Source organism: Vitis riparia, unplaced genomic scaffold (assembly GCF_004353265.1).
Source record: "Vitis riparia cultivar Riparia Gloire de Montpellier isolate 1030 unplaced genomic scaffold, EGFV_Vit.rip_1.0 scaffold736_pilon_pilon, whole genome shotgun sequence".
NCBI lineage: Eukaryota > Viridiplantae > Streptophyta > Magnoliopsida > Vitales > Vitaceae > Vitis > Vitis riparia.
In genome coordinates this window covers 42,501-63,430 of record NW_023269759.1, presented here as the reverse complement: position 1 = coordinate 63,430, position 20,930 = coordinate 42,501, and the positions used below count along the sequence as shown (strand labels likewise).

The following is a 20,930-nucleotide window of genomic DNA, read 5'->3' as shown; positions in this document are numbered from 1 at the left end:
TCTCTCTCATCTTTAGTATTATGGAAAAAATCTCTTTATATTTATTTTTAATAAATATTTTTATTCCTTTATTAACAATATTAATAATTAAAAATTAAAATTATACATTTCCAAATACTTCACAAAGTGACTAACATAAAAAATAAATAAAAAGCTCAATAAATAGAGTAGAAAATGTCAAAATTTAGGTAGAATTTATTATTTTTATTTCAATTTTTTTATAATTTTAATAATATATAAAATATATATTTATGATGTCATGGGTTCTTTTAATCAGTAACTTTTTCAGTTGAATGACAAGTCTGATTTTGAAAACATTAGGTAAAATTTAGGAAACAATTTTAAAAATCTAAAAAATCATTTGTAATATTGAAAAATCACTTATAGTATTTTCTAAAGGAACATTTGATAGATGATTATCCTAAAAACACTTTCAGAGAAAGAAAAAAAAAAAAAAAACTTCCATTAAAAGCACTTTGAGTATAAACAGTCTTAAACACATTCTACTAAAGTACCTAAATAGAAACTCACCGCTTTAAGAGTCCATTTTGCATTGATTTTAGGAAGTGTTTTTAGCTTAAGAAAACTATTTTTGGAAAAAAAACTAGGTATTTGACAAAATTTAGGAAACACTTTTAAGAATTTAAAAAATTATTTGTAATGTTGAAAAATCACTTGTAGTGTTTTCTAAATAAGCACTTGATATGTGATTTTTCTAAAAACATTTTCAAGAAAACACTTCCACTTAAAGCACTTCTGAGTAAAAACTCTATCAAACATGCTCTAAATATCAAATATCCATATTTTGAAAAGATGAGAAGATTCATGCTTCTCCCTAAAAGAAATAAATATATTTATATGTTTAATAAGAGGATTCATGGTTTTTACCCTAAAAAATAAATTATAATTTTATAAAAAAATGAAAACGATCCTTATTTTTATAAGTTTATTTAATATAGCTTAAACATTCCAAGAATTGAATGGCATAATATCAATAATAATTTCTAATACTTCTACTTAGACACTTATTATCATTAATATATCATAACAATAGGAGTTTTTGTATTTGTACTTCTACAACTATATGAATTCACATGTTAACATTTATCCTCGATATACACTATAACTGATAAAGTTTGACATAATTCATGAATACAATACGAACCCAACACACTTTTCATGGGTTTGGGTTGAATATAAATGAGTTTTGATCAAATTTGTATTAACCAACATAACCTGCTTAATAAATAGATAATTTTTAGGTCAACTTGTATAACACGAATTTGACCCATATTGACTCATTTAATAATCCCGTTATTATCCTAATTATATTTTTAAACCATTTAACTCATATTTGACTCATTTTAAAATTATTTTTAAATAAATAGGTCAATTGAATCATAAACATGCTTGGTTGATACATTAATGATAGAGACATATACAAGATCTAACTTAACCTGATTATTAAATAGGAGGACCCGATTATTAAATGGGTTATAAGATGTGTTATTTGTTTAATAATTAAGTAGTATATAGGTTTATATTTTTGACACAATTATTATTTGTATTGGGTTTGGATTGAGCTATGTAGTAGAATATTTAAGTTTTGACATGATACAAATACGACCCACCAACACAAATTGTAACCCCTATTATACACTACTTGTTATAATTAATATATCAAATTAGAGCTCATTTGAGTTGAAAGAGAAAAATAAAAAATTTAAATGGAAATTATATGCCAAGCAAAGATATTGTTAACCAAACCATACACACGAATATAAAATAAAAAAGAAGACAAGATTTTTAATGTGGTTCAGCGATCAATATGATCCCTACATACATAGAGTGTACCAACACTCAACAATACGCTAATTAGAATGAAAGAAAAGAGTTACAAAGGTGAAGCTCTCGAGAAAAAATCTCTCAATTATGGTCATACTCTCTCTAAAAAAACAAAACCCTAAAATAAAAGGGTTAAATATATAACAAGGCAAACTCGTCAATCAACATATAAAAAAGAAAAAAAAATTCTCCAGGGGGCACTGCCCCCTTCAATCCCTGCAAGCTAATTGGACAACTTGATCCTTGAGAGCTCATCAGGAAGCTCGATCCCCGAGAGCTAACCGGACAACTCACCGTCGGCATCCCGAGTGAAGCACAACAAAACTGATTCAGGTTTCACGGTCCAACAAATATCATAATTAGGAGTTTAAGAAAATATAAACTTTTTATTAAGTGAAAATGTGAAAAGAATTCATTCATATAATTGACCCTACCTGGGTAAGAAAAAGTTTCCTGAAAGAGAAAATCTTGTCCATTATAATAAACAAGTTTGTTCACATCTTTTAAAGGTTGTAATTTGGATTATATGGACTTTGGAAGGCATTTTAAAATGCATTTTCATTCCATCAAAAGTTACAGAATTAGAATGGAATTTATTTTAACATTTTAAAAATCCTTCTTGTATCTTAATTCTTACTATTGCACTAACAGCAAAAGGAATAAGAGAACTAACAGCAAAAGGAATAAGAGAATTAAGAAGAAGAAGAAGAAGAAAGCTTTTAGACTCTATTTGAAAGAAAGAGATCTGAAGATAAAGGAAAACGATTAAATTAAAATATCCAATATTTGAAGTACAAAGGAATTTGTTAAGAAAAAATCTTAAATGATTTTGTTGGCAGATTTTTTCTCCCTTTTTTCAAATGTAGAATTTGATTAAATCTCATTCTCTATAAGGCAATAATGTGTTTTTTGGTCTTATTGTATTGCCAAAAACTTAGTACATATATATTTTCCAGGGATTTTATTTAACATCATTTTAGGTACAATTAACATCCAAATATGTTAATGTGAGTCTTTTGACTCTTCGCATTCAATTTGGAATATTTATTGTTCTTGTGTGAATCTTGTCCATCTCTTGTCTAACTCTGATCTAACCCCACTGATATAAGTTTTATTTTTTATTTTTTTGGCCTTGTGTCTAACTCGGGCAACAATCATCCTTTCATTTCTTTAAATGATTTTCCTTTTTTTTTTAAAAAAAAAAAAAATCAAAATATTACAAAGATTTTTTTTTTTCCAATCAAATCTTCATATTTTTTGGGTAACTCGGTCGGGGGTGAGTTCTTCAAAGTCTTATTGTAGACGTGCCCATAGAGGAGACATTGTTGGAAGTTAATAATTGAGGTTGAATTTTTGAGTGACTATTGATTTTTTAACATGGAGGCAATAACAACTTTAGTAGGATATGTGATCATGTGCCTTACCAAACCAGATCACCTCTTCTTAACTCTTTTTAATTTTTTTTTTTTTACTTTTTCATATTTTAAAGTTTTAGTGAACGTAAGAAAACATATTTAGTTTTAAAAGTTATTATTCCTTACAAGTGAAAAAAAAATACAAATATAAAATAAAAATCAAATAAAATAAATTAATTCTTGTATATACTTTATTTATAAAGATCTTTGACACCTTTATATGAAAAGGCATAGGCTTTGGAAATTCACAAATTTTTACCTTTCAAAGTCACCATTCAGTAAATTAATTTACTTTATTAGTATTATTATTATTTGAAACCTGAAAAGGGAATACTGTTTCTAAAACTTGAAGGACAAGAGTTAGGTTACATAATCAACTTTCTTATTTGACTTGTTAAATCTATATGCCATTTGCCATAAGAAATTTTATTTTTTGGATTTATTTATTTAATTTTCATTATATTTGCTAGGATTTCCTCGGCCCCCGGTATTTGCTCATATTATTACGGTAGTTAATTTGTCTATATATTTTTTTAGGATTTTCTCTACTTATATTTGATGCTTCAATATTATTATAGTAGATAATTTAGTGCTAGAAAATAATTTAAATATTGTAACAAATAAAATAAAGCACTGAAAAATAGTTTACTTGAAATTATTTTACTATTAAAGTTATTTGAGTAAGTTGTTAGAGTTCTCTTATTTAAATATTAGCTTTATATTATTTGATTAACAATGAAATAATTTGCATCATAGTTAAAATTTATTTTATAAAGTGATAAATTTCCTTTGAAATTGTGGATATAAGCAAATTATTGAACTACATCAGTTAAGCTAGAAAAGAAGTTCGACCTATTAAAGAAACATGAAATGCATAAGTTATTGTATTTGGTTACAATGACAATGTACATAATAGAAGAAATAAAACTTTCAAGAATAAAATAATAAAACCATAACATCAGTGAGCATATCATTGTATGTTAGTAATAACTTAGCAATACAATACACTTAATAATCACTTAGTAGTCACAAAAGGCAATACAAAAAAAATATGCATGCTTAGTATGATTAATGTTCAATCCAAATCCCCTCACAATCAATTCGCATACAAATTACATCTATGTCTTGAACTTCATTGAAAAACTCAATATTATGCATTGCATTCACAAATGGGTGACATTCTATACAATTGTTTGTCAACTTGTCATCACCCTCTGTGTCAAAGGAGTTATTTTTTGGCCTTGAAAGAACTTAGATAAACTTAGTCCTCTACTTAAAATGCATATTGAGCTTGAGTTGGGTTGTGTTGGCACTATAGAGGCTAGTGGAGTTGCCTCGGTCTTCATAGTTTGTCGTGGACACACACTACAACCTTTTCCTTTTCTTCCTCACCTCATATATTTGGGTCATATCAGCTTTAGATCAAGTAGAGCGCTATTAGGTGTTTTCGTGGGTAAGCGCCTACAAATTTGAGAGTTCTTTCCTTATGGAAAAAAATCATGACTTTTTTACTTCTCCTCTATATCTCAACCAATGCATTGATACAGGGGATGTGAGAAGTCATTGAAACATTCAAAGTTCATTTTGGAAAGAGTCTCTCCTTCCTAAGTTTGTGTCAAGGAATAAGGAGTTTTGGCTATTAGAAACGCAATGGCATAGTGATCAAGGGAAATAAATTGGTTCCTTGTGAAGGGGATTGCATATTAAGAGTAAGACTTCTAATTGCATATTTGAATTGTGGGCTTTACCCCACGCTCTTGAGTGCACATTTCAAATAGTCACTTAAAGGTGCGCAATTTAGCCACTCCTCCAAGTACACCATGTGAATTGTCTACCCTGGTTCACAATTTAGACCACACTTTCACGATGCATAGTTGGTGTAACGCTTTATGGGTGCTTAATTGTATCTACACTATGGTCTCAATTTTCTTTTGTTATGAAGGATGATATCCAAAAATAGCAAAAAGAAACTCATACCTGATTTCTATTAAGATTGTGGCTTTGAGTGAAATTGGGAACTAATGGACTTCTACAAAACAAAAATATTAGCAATAGATTAAAAAAAAAATAGTAAGAAAAGTGAAAAATAATATATATATATATATATATATATATATATATATATATATATATATATATATATATATATATATATATTCTCTTTCTCTTTCTCTCTTTCTCTCTTGAAGAAAGAAGGAAAAGAAAAACAAAATTCATCATTCATCGCATTTCCACTACTACCATTGAAAATTTAGTTTTGTTTGAAAGCCCAAGATGATTTGTTGATTGATGTGTTATGGGAGTAGACAACAAGGAGTTATTAGTTTAGATTAGGTTTCCTAGTCATCATACTTTCCTAACACATCATCCACCGTAGTGAAGAACACTTATAGTGTTGGATTAAATAACCAAAAAAGAAAAATAAACTAAGTAACAAAGGATAAAGTAAGTGCAACTAGAAAGAAATAAAAAGATGATGCATAATGGGTGACATATACCTACAAAGCGGCAAAAATAGCAAGTGTATATGTAAAAATACCTTTAACATAGCTAATAAGAACATTCCTTGTCAATATTTTTGGTGCATTGCTAGGGCCGAAATACCTTTATCACACTAATGCTAAAAGTTCCTCAACAACAACACTAATTTTTAGTTTGGAATGTGCTTTGATGTGTCTTTGGTTTAAGACAAAATCTATAAAATTATTTTCAATGAAGTTTTACAAGAACAAAACTTAAACCAAATTAATTATTGAAACCCTTAGTTCTTGAACCAAAAATAAAAATGACTAATAGTTGTATAACAATTAGGTCATCTCCATAGGGAACATATATATATATATATATATATATATTTAGCAGAGAGAGGGAACTCAGAAAAAAAAAAAAAAAAAAATGATGATGAACTCCAAGAGTAGAAATTGACTGTATTTATTTCTCTTAAGTTTAACTCAACGACAAAACTTTGAACTTGTGCTTATGGCTTTAGGATCAAGTCTTGGGTTTACACCAACTGGACGGTTTTGGTTGACATAAGCATCAACTGCCTCATCAAAAGCTCAACTCAGTTTGATTGCTCCTTTTGGGTCCTTGCAATCAAATGATTTATATGGGTTTAGGCTTATGTCATAAAGCTTTTTTTTTTTGGTCTATAGGTCCACTAGTGATTATTCCTTGTAGTCCTCATAACCTTTGGCCTAAGTCAATAGAAACTCCTTGTGGTCCTTGTAACCATTGCCCCAAGGTCCCTTTCAACCAACAACAACTAAACCAATCTTGAACTAAAGTGAAATCTAGAAACCTTAGCTCATTTCACCCCTTTGATCAAGAAATTAAGACACAAAAAGAAACTCATAACATAGGAAAAAAGACATAAAAAATAAAAATAAAAGATTCATTAAACTAAAAAAAATTATAGAAAGTTAAAAGAAACACTAAAGAAATCTAACTTATTTCCCTATTGATCCCATCTCTCCTTTGTTTATTTACAATTCCCATGTTTATAGACAAAAATATCTCCCATCCCTTACTATTTTAAAGTTGTCCCTAGTTAGCTAAACCTCTTACCCATGCTGGTGGTCTAATTTGTCAACTCAACCATCAATCAAGAAATGTATGCATGGAGTGGGCAGTTACACTTCTTGTCTTTTCAATACAGCAACATGGTGGTAATGATGGATCAATAAGAACAAGGGCATTATTTGCTACACAACTTTGATGAGTGTGCAAATGATTGGAAGATGTGGCATGTCTGCAAGGTGGAGCGATCAAGGCTACAAGTTGAGATAATTTCTATATGGGGTGTACTTCATAGTTAAGGGAGAGAACACACTTTATTATTGGGGGTTGTGATGCTATATTGAACAAAATCACGTATCAAGGGTTGCTGATGTGCATTAGGCTTATTGATTAACAATAACACGCTTATGGTTCTTAGGGTGTGCTTTGTGAGTTATGTGTAAGATGGGGTAATGTGGTACGCCTCCATCTTGGCAAGTTTTGACGAGTGTGAAGTTGTTGGAGCACCTAAGGGAAGTGCGCAATTTGAGTTAAGTCCCTTTAGTGTGCAATATGAAGTATGTAGTATAGATCAAGCCCTTTAGTGTGCAATATGAAGTATGTAGTATAGATCAAGCCCTTGAGTGTGCAATTCAAACCACCACTTAAAAGTGTACTTTTCTAAGTGATTTGGATTGGAGTTCTTAGGATGCATAATCTATATTAGGTTCTACTTAGTGTACTATTGGGGACCCTACTCAAGTTGAAGTGTGCTATTAGTATGTCTTTCTCCATGAAGTGTTGAAAGTACACCAATCTTGCCTTAACATTGCAAAAATCTCACAAAACACATCAAATAAATTTTCCTAAGGAATTAACATCAAACTAAAGAACTGGGCCTAATATGAGTGTCTCAAATACACTAAAACAAGCTCTTTTAGAGCTAGCCCAATGTATAATTTAAGTTCTCATTGTTTGTTTGACTCCGTAATATTTGCATAAGAGGGTAAATGTAATATCCTATATTGAATAGGGAAAAAAGTTCCTAAAATTATATATTTATGAACTTGTCTTAACCATGTAGATACATTTTAAAGTCTTGTGGGTTTATTGAGACCTGTGGGGACAATACCTACATAGAAGGAAGTGTGTCATTACAAAATTATAATATCTCATATCAAATAAGGAAAAAGGTCATGACACTATATATACACTCAGTTTAACTATGTAGACGTATTTTAAAGTTGTGAAGACTCATTAAGTTTAGAGTAGACAATATCTACATAGAATGGAATGAGTCTTTACCATAGGTGAAAATGTCGGGATATTTCACTGAAATATTAGCGAAATATTAGATATTAGGAGGGATTGAAATGAAATCAGCCACCAAAAATTGATTGGCCAAAAAATCGGAGAAAAATCGGCAATATCACCAATATATTGGTGAAATATTAGTTTCTAACTGATAAATCCTCAAACAATCGGCAACAAGAAATAGCCTATGTGAGGAGCAAAAAAATTGGTGATTAATTGTTGATTTTTTTTTTTTTTTAAAATCGCCAATCCCTTTTTCTTTTTTTTCTTTTTTTTTTTTACATATTTATTCATGTTTTTTTTTTAAAAAAAAAAAAATCATCGTCCTTGTTTTTTTAATTATTTTTTCTAATTTATCTTTTATTTGAAATTCATATTGCCCTTTTATTTTAATTATCCTTTTATATTTACTTATTTTTCATATTTATCTTATTAATCATATTTTAAAAAATTACTATCACTTCACTTTTAATTTTTTTTTATATTTATCTTTTTAGTTTTATTTAATTTTAAAAGTTTTTATTTTAAAATATTAGTTTGATAAGATAAATTATTACTATAATTTGTAATTATTTAAATAATTTAAATAAATTAATGTCAATAGCAAAAAGTTGTCACTACAAATTTGTAATAAAATTTTATAAATTAAATCTCAAATAAAATATTTTATATAAATTGATTTATTTATTTTATTTCAAATGTAAAAAATATGTTTTAATAAAAATGATTTTTAATTTTTAAAATGAATGAATAAATTTTTTTCTAAAAGAATTTGATAAATATTATTCTTAACCATATCTATGTCAATTACACTTAGAAAATAACTTTTAAATACACATTCTTGCTTATTTTATTATTTTTTTGAAAATTTTCCAACCATTTCCTTGAAGTTTGAACAATATTTGTTTTACCTATATTTTTGTTAAAATATCCATCCATATTTTATCGATATTTTTTATATATCCATAAAATTCAAGAATCAATATATTCATATTTATCAATATTTGCATCATTTGTCTTTACAAATTGTATCAAAGCCAATCTTAGACCCTAGTTTGAGACTTTCTTGTGACAAAATGAGTACATTATGTTTACGTGGGGGAGATTTTATAATATTTTATATTAGATAAATGAAAAAAATTTTAGCACTATATAAATAGTGAGTTCATTTTAATTTGTATAAAACCATAGTAAGCCCTTGGGCTAAAGTGGATCTACATAAAAGGGAGCAAGGCATTATATTTTCAATATATACAAATCTACAAAATTCCTAAAGTCTAGAACTTGTGATTTTGCACACGCTTAAACAATAATATCTATAAAAAGTAACGTGTGGGAAAAAGAAAAAAAAGAAGATAAAATGATATAATATGATCATTTTATCCATATTTCAATATCAAAAATCAATCTCGAACCATTTATTCAATAATCATGTAATCTGATGTATCTAGCAAAACAATAAGATATCATAAAAGATATCAACATGAAATAATCCATCAGATATCAAATAGACTTGTGGATTTCTTTAATTTTTTTGTGAAAAAAAAGGTCGAACAATGAAATAAGCCAAGAAAAACCAATATATCTAAAAATGGAGCAAAAATACAAATTTAAAACCAAGAAAAGATACAAGCACTTAAAACAATATTTCAAACAATTTTTAGTGCGCACAAACTCTCTTGACATTTGATGGGTGCTTGATATAACTTATGCAGTGCTTGATAAGTTTTTTGTTATATGAAGGATGTTAATTTACATGTTAATAGATTTTAAAATAATGTCAGAACTCAATATATTATAATAATCATAAATAATCCAAGTAAATTGACTAAAAATGAATTTAGATCATGTAATATATTTTTAAAAATTGTTCAAAGAATCAATTTATCCACAAATTGGACTCTAAATTTTTCAATAACAAATAAAATATTACAAGAATAAAACCATCCAAAGTAATGAATATCAAAGATACCAACTTTCATTGATAAAATGTTGAAATAAATAAAAAGATAAATAATAAATAAGAAAATGAGCAAAATAAACATAATAAATAGATGAACAAATTATAAATAAGTGAGCAAATAAATAAGGGTTACAAGTAAATCAATTTTCATATATAGAGAGAGATTTTATTAAAATGGCATAACCAAAAGTTATATATCACATGAATAATTCCTAAAAATATTCACTTAGGTGGTGTTTATTTTTTTGGCTTTTTGCTGAAAGCAATTTAGTTTTAGAATTTAGGTTGTTTGTTTTTCTACTTTTTCATAACTTATTATAAACTTTTTACTAAATAAAAAAAATCAAAATATGTGGCTTTTTCTAAATAGAAAAAATAACATATTGGTTTTTTTTACTTTTTAATACTTAATAGAAATAAAATACTAAAAAAACAAACAATCTAATATTTAATACTATTAAGCATTAAGGTTCTATTTAGAATTAAGTAAAAAAACCAAACACCACCTTAGTTAAACTACACTTTGAGATCCTAAAAATATACCAAAAGTTATATATCACATGAATAATACCAAAAGATAAAACTATTAGGATATTGAGTCTTGTTTTGATATTAGTTATTTTTAATTTTTTTTTTTAATGTTTGTCCATAAAAGTCTTTTTAGATAGTGATTCACTCTATATTGAAGATCAAGACTTGTTGTTCATCCAACCAGGAAGTCACAGGTACATCTAAAAAGGTTTGGCTTATGACAAGTTAAGCTCCGTTGAGGTATAAAGATAATCAACTTTGTTTTGAACTTAAAATGATTTTAAATTGATTTTTTTGAAAATGGTGGGACTGCTTAGGTGGCTTGAAACACTTAGGATTGCTCAAGCTCGAGGTGCTCAAGGGGTAGGTTAATTGGCTCGACCGGTTATGCTGATTCTATTGATATTTTTCAAGCAAATTTGATTTAGAACTCTTCCAAAACCAAAACTCTTCAGGTTTTTGCCTATAAATACCTCTCTATTAATCATTTGAGGGTTAGAGATTGGAGAGATTTAGAAGAGATCACATTGAGATCATTTTGAGACCTTTCATTCTTTAGAAAGGGTCTCCTAGAGAGAAAGCCTAACATTTCACACCATTCACGATCTTTCATTCAAAGATTTGATATTTGAATCTTGGGTTAAAGACATTCATCCCTTCAATGAGGCTGAAGTGATCCACTAGAGCAATTGAGGGTTGTTGCATTGTGGACGTGAATCAAAATGTAGGTACTCGAGAGTAAGTCTTTAAAGTAAAACAGTCAAGTAAATCTGTGTAATTTGATTTTGTATAGTGGATTTAGGTTAGTAGTGAAAAATGAATCTCAATGATGGACTACACCTAGGGGAGATAGAGAGAGAGGAGGGGTGAATAAGTGTTGTTGAACAAATTTTTTTTAAAAAAAACTCCCAGCTTTCTCAATAACTATGAACTTCTCTTCCAACTTTTCAACAAATCATAAAATTTACAGGCAAGTATGAATGCAACAACACTTCCCTAATAAATTTCAAATACAAGTCACATGCAAATGTTTCAACACTCCCCAAGATTAATTCATAAAAACAATTATCTCCTTAACTCATTTTCAATTACTACAAAATATCATTAACTAAAATGAACAAAAAAATTATTCAAGATACCTAATGGATAATCACACCAATTTCAACTCATTTTTCTTCTATTCAACATATATGCCCAATTAACCAATGATATAAAAAATTGAAGATAAGTCAAAGAGTAGATTGAGAGAAATAGACAATGACATCAAATTTTAACGTGGAAAATCTCCAAAGAGATAAAAAACTATGGACCTATAACCGATCGAAAACGTCCATTATGAATAATAAAAACTAAATATAAGGTTTTACCTAACTCAAACCTACCAATCATTCCTAAACCACTTGACTAGTACCTTTCACTTTTGGATAAAAATTGAGGATAATACATATAAATATTTTAAATTTTAAAAACAACCATTCAGTCCCTAAGTGTTCCCTTTTGGATTTTTGGTTTTTCAAAAACAAAATTGTAGTTTCTTTAAAATAAAAATGGATTATTCAACAAAAACAATTATATATATTTCATTTTAAAATTAATTTGAAAATAAATGAAATAATAAAACAAACTTTGATTAACCTAAATAATTATTAATATACAATTTATCACTATTGAAATTATTGTCTTTTCTTTGCTTAGTTTCATGTCAACTACAAATTTAACTTAATTTACAGATCATAATTACTTTTCTAAAATAACTAATTCATTACAAAAATAAGAAACTTAAATTCCTTCTTACTTTTCATTTTTCATATTAAATTAGATATCATCAATTTGAAATTAAGTGCATTATAATTATTATTTTGATGAAATTAACTATTTTTATTTGAAAAAATGTCTCTATCAAAGAAAAGATAATTGGGAGAGCATTTTGTTTTTTGTTTTTTATTTTTTATTTATTAAAAGAACAGTACATACAGTCTTTTATATTTGTGGCTTGAAGAATGGGTTGTCACAAACTTGTAACAAGCTCCGACTTAGATATCTACTTCTCATAGAAATAGAAAAGTAGGAAAAAAAAAAAACTAAGGTAGAATTAATACTATTTTTTATTACAAAAATACCCCAACTAGTTTTAATACTCCCCCTTAAGATGGAGAATGAATCTTGTGAATTCCCATCTTGCCAAGAAGATAAATGAATTGAGTAGACTAGAGACCTATAGTCAATAGGTTTGCAAGTTGGTGTTGTGAGAAAACATGTACCATTTTGATAACACCAGTTTGTACATTTTCTCTCATTAAATGACAGTCAATTTCAATGTGTTTAGTACATCCATGGAACACAAGATTGACTGCAATGTGTAAAGTTGCTTAGTTGTCACAGAATAGCAAGGCAAATTGTGTATGTTCAATATGCAGATCTTTAAGCAAAGTGAGAAGGCACACTAGTTCACAAGTTACATTTACCAATGATTGATATTCTGCTTTAGCTGATGATCTTGATATCGTTTGTTATTTCTTTGATTTCCATAAAACCAAAAAATCCCCAATGAAAATACAAAAACCACCAACAGATTTTCTATTGCCTGGACAAGAGGTCCAATCAGAATTTGCAAATCCCTTGGTGTTAGGATCCATTGGTGTTTTGCTTGGTTTGCATCTAAGTAAGTTTGAATTTGATAAGAGCTGCAAAGCATAGTGTATTTCGCTAAGATAAATACCTTTAGAAGGTCTAGCAACTTCTAACCCTAGAAAATATTTGAGCTTGAAGCATTCATTAAGAAACTTCTTTAAGTCATCCACCTCATTCTGATTGTTGCTAGCTAAGATAATGTCATCAACATATACAAGCAATGTCATGAAGGAATTACCGTTATTTTTCACAAAAAGAGAGTTGTTAGTAGTTGATTGCTTGAAACCCTTGGTGATAATCATACCAAAAAATTTGAAAACCATTGCCTTGAGGCCTGCTTAATTCCATACAAAGATTATTTATGGAGTTTACAGGCAAAGTGAGCTCTCTCTCACAACAGAAACCAGGTGGCAAGTTCATGTACACTTCGTCATTAAGATCAACATGCAAAAAAGTATTATTGACATCTAATTGGGTCAAACTCCAGCTATAGATGGAAGCTAAGGCAAGTAACTTTTTGACTGTAACTAGTTTGGCCACTAGAGAGAAAGTGTCAAAGTAGTCAATGTCTTCTTGTCCTTTTGCCACTAAACTAGATGTGTAGTGTTCTATGGAACCATTGATTTTGAATTTAATATGATAAACCCACTTGCACCCAATTGGATGCTTATTAGGTGTCAATGTGGTCAAGGTCCACGTGACATTACTCTTTAAAGCTTATAGTTTAATTGACATAACCTATTACCATTTTGGAAATGTAGTAGCTTGGGAGAAACTTGTTGGTTCAACATGAGAAGAAATGACATGAACAAAGGCTCAATGATTTGGAGTTAGTTTTTTATAACTGAGGACAATGGACAAGGAATGAGAGGCGGAGTGAGAACCATTGGAAATGGAATAGTAGTGGTAATCTTTAAGATAAGATGGGGGCTTTATGACATGAGAAGAACAAGAAGTAAAGACAGGTGGTGAATTGAAATTATAGAGAGATTTAAGGACACATCGGTTGAAGAAACACTAGATTCAATGGAAGAGAAAAATGGTAAAACACGATCAGAAAAAAAAAATCAGGTAGAGAAGGATCTTGACACATTTCCTAAAAGGGAAAGATGCTTTCATAAAAAAACGTCTCTAGAAATGAATGTGGTGTTAGTGGTCCAATCAAGCAACTTATATCCTTTGAATCCAGTAGGATATCTAAGGAAAATTGCTTATGTAAACCAAGGAGAAAACTTTGTGCGATAATAAGGCAGAGTGGAGGCATAGCACAAACAACCAAATGTTAGAAGATGATTGAAGAAAGGATTCTTGTTCCATAGTAATTCAAAAGGTGTTTCGTTCGCTAAAAGTGAAGATGGTGTTCTATTGATTAGATACACAACAATGAGTACACAATCTCCCTAATTACCTAAAGAAATGTGATTGGAAGTGTAGAGCCCTGGCAACATTCAAAATGTGTTGGTACTTTCGTTTAACTACTAAATTTTGTTGTGGCTTATCCACATAAGAATGAAAAGACATGATGCCTTCTTTATAGAAAAAATCAGAGAAAGAAATTCAGGCTCATTGTCAGATCAAACGGACTTTATTTTGACCTCAACTTGGTTTTGAATTAAAGAAAAGGTGGTGGGAAAGACTGTTATCACTTCAGATTTTGTATGCAAAAGATAAATCCATGTAAAACGAGTACAATCATAAACTATTGTTAAGAAATATTGGTAGCCTTCAACAGTGGGGATATGAAAGGGGTCCTAAATGTCATAGTGAATATGTTGAAAAGGTGTTGCAAACAAATTATTTAAAGAAATGAAAGGTAATCTTCGTTGTTTTACTAAATGACATATAAAGCAATGATCAGGATTAATAGACAAATTGGAAACATTCAATTCATTTCTTAAAATTTAAAGTTTAACATATGAGGGATGACCTAAATGAAAATACCAGAGATCATTCTATGACAGTGAAATCTTATTACACTTTTCTAAAACATATGCAAACTTAAAACTAGAGCTTGAGGATTAAACATTGTAGAGATTGGCTTATCTTCTACCAATCCCAATCACCATGCCTTGAGTATGGTCCTAAATAATACAAGAGTTAGTGAGAAAATTGATTGAGAATTGACGATTTTTAGTAAGAGCATTAATGGAGATGAGATTGAAATGAAAATCAGGCACAAACAACACATCTGATATGAGCAAATTGTCAAGCAGTTGGACTGAACTTATGCACTTAATAGGAACTGAATGACCATTTTGGCAATTTTATGTATGAATTAGTAGCTGGAATGGAAAAGTAAATGAACTCAAAGAGTAACATACATGATGAGTAGCTCCTGTGTCCAAAACCCATGATTTGGAGGAAATAGAAGAATGAGAAGATGTAAAAGAGGAAGAAGAGACAATACTACTGAGGCTGCAAATCGAGGGTCTAGGCTAGTACGATTTAGAAGAAACGTGAGAATTGCCCTGTAACTGTGAGCTTAAGAGTGTAATGAGCCGTTTACATTGAGAGGGAGTTAATTAACTAAGAGAGGTTTCAGACGAAGTTGAACTTTCATTCATGGTAGAAGGTGCTTGATTCACATGAGCTTTGGTTAATGTAGACTTGGGTTTTGGATTATAACCAGGTGGGTATCCGTGAAGCTTATAACACCTGTCAATGGTGTGGCCCTGCATACTAAAATGAGAACAAAGAAGTCTGTCTCACTTGGGTTTGGCTTTGCAATTGTTGGCCAAGGTTGTTGTAGAAGAATTGGAAGCTGAACTCATAGAAGATGTTGTTGCAAAAGTTTTGAGGTCACTAGAAAATAGTGGATTTCAGTTAAGACCATAAAATTAATAGTGTGTTGACATTCTTCCTAAATGATCAGAGAAAACACCTTCGATAGAGAAGGCAAAGAGGTCACCATTAAGATTTGAGCATGAGTTTGAGCATAAGATTCATTAAGTCCCATGAGAAATTGCATAACTATTCTTGTTGCTGAAAATCCGTCCATAACTTCATTCCACCACATTGACAAATAGGTACAGGTTGATATTCTTTGAGCTCATCCCAAAGAATTTTCAATCTAGTGAAAGACCCATTAACATCAAGAGATCCTTGATTAAGAGCAATAAGTTGCTTTTTTATTTGAAAATTTTGAGGACCATTGCTTTGGTGAAAATGATCACAAAGATCGATCCAGATGTCAAAAGCATTTTCAATGTATAAGAGACTATCTGCTATTTCCTTAGAGACAACATTGAGAATCCAGGAAATTATCATGCTATTGCAACGGGTTCAAAAACATCAAGGAGAAGATGATTAGAGGCTAGACGATCGATGCTTCCATTAATGAATCCAACCTTATTCTTCACATTGAGCACCATGAGCATGACATGACTCCAAGTGTTGTAGGTAGATCCAGTCAAATTGTGTGAGACCAAGACCAGACTTGGATTATCACCATTATGCATATAAAAGGGGCTACCAGAATCTTTCATTAGTGAAGTATTTGAGGTACCAATAACCTGTCTACTGTTGGCATTCTAGTGATCTCCTCGAGCCATCAAATGAAAAGGAAGAAAAAAAGAAAAAATAAGAGAGAGCGGATCATATATAGAATTGCTCAGATAATCGTAACAAACTTGTAACCAAGCTCCGACTCAGATATTTGCTTATAAAAAATAGAAAAGTAGAAAAAAAATACCGAGGTAGAATACTAATTTTTTTATTACAAATTAAAATACTTCAACTAGTTTTAGTATTCTCTAAAACTATTTAAAATACCTTTGTTCAAAATTTATAGGGAATATAAAAAATAAATTTAAAATCATGGTTGTTTTGCTATAAAAAAAAACCACCAAAACATTACAGATCGGTGGTGACACGAAACATTCGAGGACAATTATAAACAGAGCAAAATGCTTGCAATGTCATTAACAAGAAGATCAAAACGGTGGCGACAAACGTTAGGAGCTGCCATGAACCAATCACGTAACGCTTCATAAACTTTCCGGCCTTAATCTTCCATATGCCAGTGTGATAGTTGTTCACATCTTCAATCACCTTATCTAAGAAGGGCACCTTTGTCAACCTTATGGACTTGCTCATCCCATTCCACAGGTTGGCCACCTCTTCATCACTCTTCAATCGGTTCAAAATAATACCTCTTTCTCTCAGAATCTTGGCATCTTCCTCGGTATCAATTATCCCATTCATTAGTTCAGTGTACCGAGTCATAACCAGTGGCCCTGATGCATTTGATGCTTCATATGCAACCAAGTTTCTCAAAGTGACCTCTGTGTTTACGTCTAAACTAACAGTAGGGAGGTAAAGAGTGGCCGTCTTAGCATCGAAAGTGATGGATGAGATGCTACCATTAGCAGGTAAGAAGCGGACACCGGATTTATAGAGCTCCGACACTGAAGGGATGGCAATTTCCTCTATCAGCGGAGGTTTGATGATGTTACTGTTGGAGTTGGAGTTCCCGTTTTCGGGATTGTTTTCTTCTTTTTTTTGGGAAAAGAAGATATATTCGACAGGTCGTTTCAAGACGGAAAACCCGGGGAGATTGGAGATGATTTTCCAAGGCAATTTCAGTATGACTTTTACTGGATCGGAAAATAAAAGTCTCTTGAGAAGACTTATTGGGCCTTGATTCGATGTTGAGAGCAGATTCCAAATTATCTGAAATAGCTGTTGCACATAACTGGAGTCGCCAAAAGATCCTTCTTTGCCCTCCTTTGATTCATCTTCGTTCTCTACTTCAATTATTTCAGATGGTTCTTTTGATCTTGGCACGATGATATGGTAGAGAAAGTCCAGCAGGTGGGCTTGCTCCTCAACGTGGATCTGGGTCAAGTCCTCCTTCATCCGAAACGGACAAAGATCTTCACCAAACCCGGCTAACATTGAACGCAACATATCATCAGCTTGATCTAAAGTCGGGAACTGAAATTCTAACACTTTCCTCAGTACAAACAATGGAATTTGATTCTCAACCATCACCATGTCTCTAAGAATCGCATTATGAGCTGATTTGGTCCCGGCATAATCAACTAGGTGTGACATCCTGGAGGAAACCCTGGTCAGCAACCAACCCGCCTTGATGGAATAGACTTGAAGGAACTCAAGCAAGAAAGAGGCATCAATAGCCATCATCCACGCTAAGGTATCACCATTGAACTCCAAGAACCTGTGGTAGCAAGCTCGAATCCTTGGCTCATGCTTGGTCAACTGATCAACAAGGCTTTCAAACTTCACTCTTTGGAGATGCTTTTGAGTTCTTTTCGCTGCTGCAAGCTTATACCTCTCCATCTCATAGAGCTCCGGCTGCCAATGATGATAAGGCCCCAGTGCAACTTCTTGAGGAACGTAGCAATCCGGCTTAGCAGCCATTAGGGTTTTGGGCACATTGTAGATGTTCACGGGGACTTCACTATCTTCTTCAAGCTCTTCATCTAGAGTCCTACGTATCTCAATCACCCACCTGAGCTCATCAAAGCTTGGGTTAGAGTTGGAGGTCATGGTGGATTGAAGAGAAGGAAGTTTTTGCCTTTTGGTGGAGTCGGCAGTTGAATGTGGTGTATTAGGTATGACGGAGTTAGGAAAATGAGGCATTATTATATATATTATGAGACGTGCCGTGAATGAAGCGATTTTCTCTTTGGTAGGGGATATGATTGATGGACTTTAATGAGAATGCGTTTTCCACATGTTTTGTTTTTCTCTTTGAAGTACTTAGTTCAGAAGGGCAGTTAGGCAGCATGTGGTATGAATGTGAAAAAAGGAGACGTAGAAATGTATTCTGCAACCCCAAATTGAAGGTTTTTGAGGGCCGTGGAAAGTATATGAGTGGAGTACAAGTTAGGTACATGAATTTTCAAGATATCACTCCGCGAGGGGATTATTAGAAAGGTTTGTTGCCTAGCTTGCCTTCGACAAAGTATTGCTTAGTTGGGTATGTTCACAGCATACCCTCCACACCTTCTTTTTCCAACAGCCATTTTTTGTCATAAGCTATTCCAACATGGGCATGGGCTTGGTTTTCCCTTATGATAGACAAATGGATGGACACATAGGTGAATAGGCTTTAGATACCTTTCAACTATGTTATCCTAGGGAAAGAAAAAAAAAATATTGAGGAAAATGACTTTGTTTGATTTCACTGTAAAAAAATATAAAAGAATATAAAATATAATTAAAATTAATTTAAAATTTATATATTTTTAAATTATTTAATCTTACTATAACTGAGAAAAATAAGTAAAATGGATTCGAAAAAACATATAAAAATAATTTATAAATTTAAATTTAGTTTTTATTTTCTTTCATTTTTTATTTCCTTCTACTTTTATTCTCTATTTCATTTCCTTCTACTTTTATTCTCTAGTTTCTTTCCTTTGCAGTTTTCCTCAAATTTTCCTAAAATGAGGGAGTCAAGAAAATGAGGCTTTATCATATATCATGAGAAATGCTGTGAATGACGCGATTTTCTCTTTGGTAGGGGATAGGAAAGTTTTGTTTTTTTATAAACATTCCGTACTTGACCTAGGCTCTTTCTCAAATTTGGAAGACCGCATTAGGTCATAAATGAGATTCAAAGAGAGACAATAGGACTAATCAATCCCGCGTTTTTTCATATGTTTTTTTTCAAAAGTGGACATTTTTTTTTCTTTGAAGTAATTAGTTCAGAAGGGCAGTGAGGGAGCATGTGCTATGAATCTTGTGTTCCATATATCAATTTTCAAGATATCACTTTGTTTTTTTCTTTGACCAAGTCAAAGCTCCGCCTTAACCAAGCCTTTGACTAAAAAATGGGTAGTTTCCATGCTGAGGGAGTTGAACCTAAGTATATGAGTGGAACACAACCACAAGCTGTTTCCATGCTGCCGAGGGAGTTGAACCCGCAACCAAAAGGTTGGTTGAGCACCCACCTTACCATTGGGGCAAGTTTGCCTTCTTTATAATTATTTTGCACCACATATATATATATATATATATATATATACAAAATATTAAAACCACACTTTAAACAACAAATTAATTATAATTATTTTATAATTAAATAAAATAATATTATTCGATAATAATATTGTGATATTTGATTATAATATGTTTAATTTTAAAATATATTTAATATTAAAATTTTGATATATTTAATATAATTGTATTAAATGATATAAAATAAATTATGATAAATATATAATTTTTTAATATGTAATTAATATATTAATGTAATTTAATAATCAATGTACACTTTATATATATATATATATATATATATATATATATATATATATATATATTAATTTCTTCAACAAAATAACTTTAAAATGTCTATTATACTTCTAATTTTATTTCTAAGAGATTTGTTTTACATTTTCAAAAGTATTGATCAATTTTAAGCCAATCAATATTTTGCATCAAAATATCCGCTGACATATCTTTGATATATGCGTAAAATCAAACTATCAATATATCCGTAATTACTGATATTTTTATCCTTGAGTATTGTTTAGTTGGGTATGTTCATAGCTTACCCACCACACCTTTTTCCAACAGCCATTTTTTGTCATAAGCTATTCCAACATGGGCATGGGCTTGGTTTTCCCTTATGAAAGACAAATGGATGGATACATAGGTAAGTAGGTTTTAGATACCTTTCAACTATGTTAGCCCAGGGGAAAGAAAAATAATGTTGAAGAAAATCATTTTCTTCAACATTATTTCACTATAAAAAATATAAA

General features: G+C 30.6%; 1 protein-coding gene across 1 annotated transcript; it reads right to left on the bottom strand.

The window, feature by feature from the left end:
* Positions 1-17,049: 17,049 nt before the first annotated feature.
* LOC117910423 (putative UPF0481 protein At3g02645) lies at positions 17,050-18,708 on the bottom strand. Its single transcript, XM_034824488.1, has one exon. The coding sequence runs from the start codon at positions 18,706-18,708 to the stop codon at positions 17,050-17,052; it is 1,659 nt and encodes a 552-aa protein (XP_034680379.1).
* Between the last annotated feature and the right edge of the window lie 2,222 nt (positions 18,709-20,930).

What these genes read in the sequence shown, in the direction of transcription:
- LOC117910423 (XM_034824488.1), bottom strand. Translation starts at nt 18,708, where the DNA reads ATGACCTCCAACTCTAACCCAAGCTTTGATGAGCTCAGGTGGGTGATT.